Here is an 8,676-nt window from a genome sequence, read left to right as displayed (position 1 = left end):
CCGCCACCACGCCTGGCTAATTTTTTGTATTTTTGGTAAAGATAGGGTTTCACCATGTTAGCCAGGATGGTCTCAATCTCCTGACCTCGTGATCCACCTGCTTCAGCCTCCCACAGTGCTGGGATAACAGGTGTGAGCCACCACGTCCAGCCTGTTTCTTATGTTTATTTAATTATTGTTTATCCGAATGAAGACAGTTTAATTAAATGTACAGTAATAAAATGGAATACTATAAAGAACTTAAACCAGAGCTACTTGTGTCAAAAGGGTAGATCTGAAAAATATAATGCTAGGAAAACAAAAGAAGGTTGAAGAATGATATGTACAATGTACAACCATTTATATAAAATTTTAGGACATGAAAACAAATTCTATGTATTATTTATAGACATACATATACAGTAAATGTTTTAAAAGAGCATGGGAATGGGAATGATAGCTAATTCAGCATGTTGGTTACCTCTATGCAATAATTTTTAACAGTATAAAAGGACCCTAAAGCCAAAAAGTTTCAGAATTGTTGTTTTAAAAGACTATGTCTACCAAATGGTAATTAAAAATAATTACTGTCTGGGCATGGTGGCTCATCCCTGTAATTCTAGCACTTTGGGAGGCTAAGGCAGGTGTATCACCCGAGATCAGGAGTTCGAGACCAGCCTGGCCACCACGGTGAAACCCCGTCTCTAAAAAAATACAGTTAGCCAGGCATGAGGTGTGTGCCCGGGGAGCTTGAGGCAGAAGAACTGCTGGAACCCAGGAGGCAGAGGCTGCAGTGAGCCGAGATCATGCCACTGCACTCTAGCCTGGGCGACAGAGTGAGACTCTGTATCAAAAAAAACAAAAAACAAAAAACAAAAAAAACAAAACCCGGGCACGGTGGCTCATGCCTGTAATCCCAGAACTTTGGGAGGCCGAGGCGGGCAGATCACCTGAGGTCAGGAGTTTGAGACCAGTCTGGCCAACATGGTGAAACCCCGTCTCTACTAAAAATACAAAAATTTGCCAGGCGTGGTGACGCACACCTGTAATCCCACCTATTTTTCAGGAGGCTGAGGCAGGAGAATCACTTGAACCTGGGAGGCAGAGGTTGCAGTGAGCCGAGATCACGCCACTGCATTCCAGTCTGGGTGATGGAGCAAGACTCGGTCTCAATTTAAAAAATGTTTTTAAAAATCCTTCCATCAAATTTGGGGAAAAAAAGAATTAGGAATAAGAAAACTGTGAGCATTTCAAATATTTCAAAAATTTTAACGTACTTCCTTCCAGAGTTAAATATGTATTGCAACATTTACCTGCTTTGGATGTCTGTAAATCCTTCATTCCTCCTGCTTTATTTGGAACAGAATCTTTCATTTCAATGGTAGGCTGAATGGGTTTTGAAACAAAATGATTAATAAATAATGTATACTTTATACAATATGCACTTAGTAATTCAAGATGAAAATATAAAACTTATTACCTTCAAGTGAAGATATCTCTCAGGAGACTCTAAAAAGCAAAAGGCACATATAATCAATTATACGTAAATATGACAAAGTCAATCATAAATTCATGCAGTGTTAGTATGACCTGAATCATCATGCTTGGTTTGAAAATGATTATGTTAATTGTTGGGATGTTTTTTATTTTGGTTAGGACAGCAACATGACAGAAGTATACTGGAGAAAAAAACAGGAATATAGGTTTAATAAAACATGCAGTTATGATTTGAATCTAAGATTATGTTCCAAGTGACTACAACTAAAATAGAAAAGTGCACATATACCAATGTGAGCATGCTGGTCGATGTGAAGAAAAGTAATCTTTAATTAGAGGGGCAAATCATGACCCTGAGAGGAGAAATGTCAAGGCTGATGGTAAAATGCGACAGCATATATTTAATGCAACACATCAGAATCATTTATACCATTATACTACAAGTATTTACCATGTTCTTCAACTTATCCTGTAATTTAGGAAGCACACAGTTGTGATGCCATTTTACTTGGATATATAACTCATTTCTCATCAGAGAAAGTGTTCTGAATTGATCAGCTTGGATATACACTTGTAGAATAACAGTTAACAAAAATACTCATTTTTTTTCCATACCCATGTGGGCTACTGGCATGCCTACATTTCTTGTATCCTCTAGTTTAGCCATCTTAAAGTTTCTTGATCCACTCATGCAAGAAGGTACATAAAACACATCTAAGAAATAATACATAATAAGCTTTCAATATTGAAATATTTATCAAAAGGAAAAAATTTAATTGCCACAGAATTAGATATTAATAACATTTTATACTTCAAAATTAGTGCAGTTTTTTAAATCAATGCAGTGTTTATTGAAAATAACAATTTTAGTATTCAAGGAATTATTAACTGTAATTTTTTCATTTCTAAAATATCATGTTAGCCTCTAAGGGATTTTATGAAAAAAGCTATCGTTATCAAAAAGCAACTTTCTTTAAGAAAAAAGCCAATGCTTCTATATTCAAATTAAACTCATTTGATTACTATCAATGCAACATTTTTTTTTTTTTTTTTTTTGATACAGAGTCTCGCTCTGTCACCCGGACTGTAGTGCAGTGGCAAAATCACGGCTCATTGCTCCCTGCAGCCTCAACCTCCCAGGCTCAAGCAATCCTCCTCCTTAGCCTCCTGAATAGCTGAACTACAGGCCCATGCACCACCATGCCTAATTTTTGTATGTTTTTGTAGAGATGCAGTCTTGCCGTGTTGCCGAGGCTGGTCTCAAACTCCTGGGCCCCAGCAACCCACCCACCTTGGCCTCCCAAAGTGCTGAGTGACAGGCGAACCACCACGATCAGTCCAAAGCAACATATATCTTTGATGTCTGATAGTTATAGAAAGGAGATATGAATCACTGTAGTTTACCCCAATTCTAGCATGCCCTCCTGCTTGCAATAGTCTCTGGAGCAGAAATGATCTAATCATCTGTTTGAGTGTAAATACACTGAATCCATCTGAAATGAGTTCTCTCAAGTTTCCTCATCGTTAACTCCAAGATGACTTAGCTAACTACTTTCTTTCCTCCCTTTCCCCACTCACAATCTCTCTTCTTTTGCAAAAGTAATCTCTAGATCTGTGGTCTTGATTTTTCCCATTCTATATTCTTTTTATGGAACATTCTCAGCACTTCTTTCCTCTTCATTTAAGAATAGTTATCTTATATCTACAATTTCTATTTCTCCATCTCTTTGTTCCTTCTCTGGCTAGAAACATGCTCAGAAATAAAAGAAAAATAATGCTTTATCCTGATCCTGTTATGCCTTGAATTGTTGTCTAATGACTCTTCTTTCAGATTTCTTAAAAAGGAAGTCTATACCCTTGTTACTCAGAGTGTGGTCCAAGGACCAGAAGCATCAGCATTATGTGGGAACTTATTAGAAATGCAGAACCCCAGGCCTGCTCAATCAAAATGTGCATTTTAAACAAGATCCCCAGATGATTTATTAAATTTTAAGAAGCTCTGGTCCATACTTAGTTTGCTTCTACATTCTTTTATGTTAGATTACTCTTTTGGAATCTGGCGTCAAGTTCCTCCCTACTATGTCCCCCAAACTGAAATTGTATTACAGGTCATAAAGTTGCTAGTGGGCTTTTTATCAGAGTATGGCTTCCTTGATCTCTCCATAACCAACCCTACTCTCTTCTTTCCAATTCTCTTCTTCTGGCCTTTGAGATACTATCCTATGAAGTAACCTTTTCTTTTTTTTTTTTTTTTTTTTTTTGAGACAGAATCTTGCTCTGTTGCCCAGGCTGGAGTGCAGTGGTGCAATCTCGGCTCACTGCAACTTCCGTCTCCTGGGTTCAAGTGATTCTCCTACCTGAGCCTCCCAAGTAGCTACGATTACAGGCATATGCCACCATGCCTGGCTAATGTTTGTATTTTTAGTAGAGACAGGGTTTCACCATGTCGGCCAGGCTGGTGTCGAACTCCTGACCTCAGGTGATCTACCTTCCGAAGTGCTGGGATTACAGGTGTGAGCCACCATGCCCAGCCTGATGTAACATTTTCTATGACATTAAATTATAGATATGTATGGCTGACCACATATGCCTGTGTTCATCTATGGCAGATGAAACGTGCCATAGATGGTCCAGTACCTCCATCCTTGCCTTCCCAACAGTGAGGAGGATAGGAAGAGTGGGTAAATTTTGCTCTACTTCTCCGACAAGTTTTGGTACTGGAAGCTCATTTTAAACTCTTCCTACCTTTCTAATACCCTGCTTTTCCATTTTCTAAAGAATTATTTTATTTTATTTTTAAATTTTTATTTTTTTGAGATGAAGTCTTGCTCTGTTGCCCAGGCTGGAGTGCAGTGACGTGATCTCAGCTCACTGCCACCTCCACCTCCCAGGTTCAAACAAATCTCTTGTCTCAGCCTCCCAAGTAGCTGGAATTACAGGTGCGTGCCACCACACCCAGCTAATTTTTGTATTTCTAGTAGAGACAGGGTTTCACCATGTTGGTCAGGCTGGTCTCGAACTCCTGACCTCAAGTGATCTGCCTGCCTCGGCCTCTGAAAGTGCTGGGATTACAGGCGTGAGCCACCGCGCCTGGCCCTAGAATTATTTTATTTTACCACTCTCCATTACATACACTTGCTTCTTTGTCCTTCATTCACTCCCTGTACTCTCTGCCTTCCTCATTCTCACGTCCTCTTTTACTGCTCTCTTCTTCCTTTTTCTGGCTCCCTCAGGTCTTAACGTATTTTGAAATGGATCTAATAATTCAGTTCCCTTAGTGGCACTAGCAATTTAATCTGTTGCTGACACCTAAGATATACAACTTATCACAATTTTACCTCTCTTTATTCTTACTATGCATTTAATAGGTGATTTTCTTCGGCTATTAGAATATATCGACAGTCATGTTTTTAAATAAACACTCTGTCCAATGACTTTTTTAAAATAAAATATAGCTCTTACCTTCCGCTTGTTCATTTCCTGTATTTTTTTCTTTTCGATCTGCAGCCCCAGCTAAAGGATCAACATACTTCTGTGGAAAATTCTCAGAGATACTCTGTTAAGATTAATATCAATAATGAGTTTCAATTTTACAAAAAGAATGAATTGCTAAAGATTTTCTAATCACTTTCAAATATAATACAAATTTCCTATTTTAAAAGCAATTAGGCTTAAAAATAAGATAAGCATGTATTAAAAACCAAAACATTTCAATAAAGAACCTCATATATGCTCACTAGATTAAGCTTATCTTTTCATCTTCAGATGGCTATTGACTCTGCGAACCAAACACGGAAGGCCCAAGGACACATATTAACAGATAAAATATTAACTTATGTGCACAGTTCAACAGGGAACTAACATCAAAAGACCTAACTTTACTTTGTATTCCCCACAAAAAATAAGAGGGGAGCTTCTCTGAACCTATTCCGGTTTGGGGGCTGCTGATTAAGAGGAAAAAAAAGGTGTATTTTAAAAAATAGAATACACTTGCTATAGTACAGCATTAAACATTTAAAATCTTTCTAATTATAGAAATATTTAGTGTTAAGATATGTGGCATGATAAAAAAAACTCTGGAGTATGTCCTGTTAAGTACAAATAGAACACTGCAGAAGCTGCTTCATTTACGTAAACAATGGCTTAGAAAAATCTAAATACTTTTTGATACAACTTTTACTGATAGGAAAATGGTTGACTAAAATGAGAAAGCAGTAAGAAAAACTTTGCTTTATGTTATGTCTACATAAAAGCAAGGAAATATAAGATACAGAATACAAACTCTCCCAATTAAGAAATAATTTCAAAGAAGTATAGCAAGCCTTCATAAAAATAGAAGAATAGGAACATTTATGTATTAAGCATGTGAAATGTGCCAGGCACTTATTTGCACATTTTCTTTTCTATGCACTATAATAATAAAAATGATGATGATGATGGTTACCCCGCTTCCTGCTTCTTGGTCACTCTAAGATGTTAAGAGCAAAATGATGAACAGATTTGATGATTGTGCTCTCTGCCCAGAATGCCCTCCTTCTAGCCCTTCAGATGGCTGTTCCTTCTCTTCCTTTAGTTGGCAATCTAAGGTCACACTCAGAAAGATCTTCTCTGACTATAGAATTTCATTCCCTCTCTGATCCCCATCCTAACTACAAACTCCCTCAATTTTCTCTAACCTAATACTCTCTGTTTTCTTCATATGAAGCACTTATAGTGACTTATAAGTGTTTGTGGTTTACTTGTTTTTCAGTTCCTACTACTAGAGCATAAGCCCTCATCTTGTATATGCAGTGTCTAACAGCCTAGCACATGGTTGGTACTCAATAAAAAGAAATTTATTCAAGCTCAAACATTTAAAATCTCATTGGGAAGGTCTCAAGTGTCAACTCACTATATTCCTATAGGATATCTCCAGTAACTGTCTACTGAAACTTATACCCCAAATTAGAAATCCACATTCCTGTTCCAACTTTCCCATTCTTTCTTGACACTACTGCCTTCACGTTTACAAAAAGTACCCTGAATATTTATTAAGTCACTGGAAATGATTTTGAAAATCATTTCTACTTATTACAATACCACTCAACCAAATTGTTGTTATTCTCCATATTCTTCTTTCTCCTGAAATGTTCCCTGCAGATCTATACAAATATATATTAATACTTTAAAGTCCCAGGCATTATCTTTTCAAGTTCTAAGTTGTCAAAAAAAAAAAAAAAAAAAGACATTCCGAACTGTTTCTTTCCATTTCCAAATCTCGTTAGGACTTTTAGTCATCCATACATAACACAGAATCATACACTTGGCCAAAGGCTAACCTGAAATAATTCTTTCTTTTTTTTTTTTTTTGAGACAGAGTCTTGCTCTGTTGCCAGGATGCAGTGGCGTGATCTCAGCTCACTACAACCTCCGCCTCCCGGGTTCAAGCAATTCCCCTGCCTCAGCCTCCCGAGTGGTGACTACAGGCACACACCACCACACCCGACTAATTTTTTGTATTATTATTATTATTTTTTTTTTTTCTCTTTTTTTTTTTTTTTTTTTGAGAAGGAGTCTCGCTCTTTCATCCAGGCTGGAGTGCAGTGGCGCGATCTCGGCTCACTACAGGTTCCGCCCCCCGGGGTTCACGCCATTCTCCTGCCTCAGCCTCCGGCGTAGCTGGGACTACAGGCACCCACCGCGTCGCCCAGCTAATTTTTTGTATTTTTAGTAGAGACCGGGTTTCACCGTGTTAGCCAGGATGGTCTCAATCTCCTGACCTCGTGATCCGCCAGCCTCGGCCTCCCAAAGTGCTGGGATTACAGGTGTGAGCCACCGCGCCCGGCCTTAATTTTTTGTATTTTTGTAGAGACGGGGTTTCACCATGTTGGCCAGGATGGTCTCCATCTCCTGACCTCGTGATCTGCCCGCCTCGGCCTCCCAAAGTGCTGGGATTACTGGTGTGAGCCACCTTGCCGGGCCGACCTGAAATAATTCTTTAGTTTTTAGATAAACTTAACTTCAGAACCCATACTGATTCCATGTGACTTCTAAGCCTTTCTTTTTTTTTGCACTATCCTACACTGGATTCTTAAATGAATCTTGCAAATTAGCAGAAATATACTATGCAGCAGTAATATACTCAGCACATACTTTATTATGAACTGAAAAATATAAGAAAGTAGTTCCTTATGGACGTATGCAGAGGTAAAAAAGTCAAGTCAAAGCATCTCTTTATGTTTTAACATCACTCAATGCTTATATTTTAAAATAATAGTAACAACCATAAAAAGTACCTCAGAATCCCAAGGTGATTCTATATCTTCCTCTTGTCCTAATCCTAATGCAGACATCATATCTATCAAATGTGATACACAGATATATTCATGAGAACATTTACTATTGTAAATTTTAAATACATAAATCTACAAAAATAAAAATAAAAAAATTACATATACAAGTCTATCTCTATTCATGAATATTTCAATAAAATAAAAATAATAGCAAAAAAAGAATTTCACAAGGTTGATGCAGTCTCAGGAAAAAATTAGTAACATGAAGAAAGACAGCAAAAGAAAAATATTTTTAAAATGAATATAATATTTGGGTCTGCATATGTTAATTGGTTGTCTTAGAATAGAATTTTTTTTTTTTTGAGACAGTCTCGCTGTGACGCCCAGGCTAGAGTGCAGTGGCACACTCTCAGCCCACTGCAACTTCTTTCTCCTGGGTTCAAGCAATTCTCTGCCTCAGCCTCCCGAGTACCTGGGATTATAGGCACGCACCACCACACCCAGCTAATGTTTGTATTTTTAGTAGAGATGGGGTTTCATCATTTTGGCTAGGCTGGTTTCGAACTCCTGACCTCAGGTGATCCACCTGCCTCAGCCTCCCAAAGTGCTGGGATTACAGGTGTGAGCCACATCTGGCCCCCAGAATAGAATTTAAGGATAGAAAAATATTCAGAGATATCCACTAACTTACCACTTCTATTATTGTTGTGTACTTCATCAACATAAGTCAAATTATCATTATTTGTTTGCTCTAGTGGAGCACTTTCAATAATATCAATACCATTTTCTTTTTTTCCAATGGCTGGCTTTGTTGGTTCTTCCTATTAAAAAAAAAAAAAACTTCAGAAAACACTGTATTTATTCACTTACCCATTCAATCAGACACTGTATTAGTCCGTTCTTGCACTACCATAAAGAAATACCTGGT

General features: G+C 37.8%; 1 protein-coding gene across 2 annotated transcripts in view; it reads right to left on the bottom strand.

The window, feature by feature from the left end:
- ANKRD26 (ankyrin repeat domain containing 26) overlaps positions 1-8,676 on the bottom strand; it is a 101,642-nt gene that overhangs the window by 59,688 nt on the left and 33,278 nt on the right. Inside the window, exons 9-14 of one of the 2 annotated variants that reach the window (XR_009212871.1) lie at positions 8,440-8,569; positions 7,752-7,813; positions 4,939-5,032; positions 2,092-2,190; positions 1,460-1,488; positions 1,293-1,365 (exon numbers count right to left, since the gene is read on the bottom strand). Coding sequence is in view for 1 of the 2 variants with exons in the window: in XM_058436605.1 (XP_058292588.1) it covers positions 1,293-1,365; positions 1,460-1,488; positions 4,939-5,032; positions 7,752-7,813; positions 8,440-8,569 (388 nt within the window). In the remaining variant the exon portion in view is untranslated. The remainder of the gene's footprint in view (positions 1-1,292; positions 1,366-1,459; positions 1,489-2,091; positions 2,191-4,938; positions 5,033-7,751; positions 7,814-8,439; positions 8,570-8,676) is intronic. The other variant, XM_058436605.1, reaches the window with a different exon arrangement.

The sequence above is a fragment of the Hylobates moloch genome, unplaced genomic scaffold (assembly GCF_009828535.3).
Source record: "Hylobates moloch isolate HMO894 unplaced genomic scaffold, HMol_V3 SCAFFOLD_3, whole genome shotgun sequence".
NCBI lineage: Eukaryota > Metazoa > Chordata > Mammalia > Primates > Hylobatidae > Hylobates > Hylobates moloch.
This window is presented reverse-complemented; position numbering and strand designations above follow the sequence as displayed.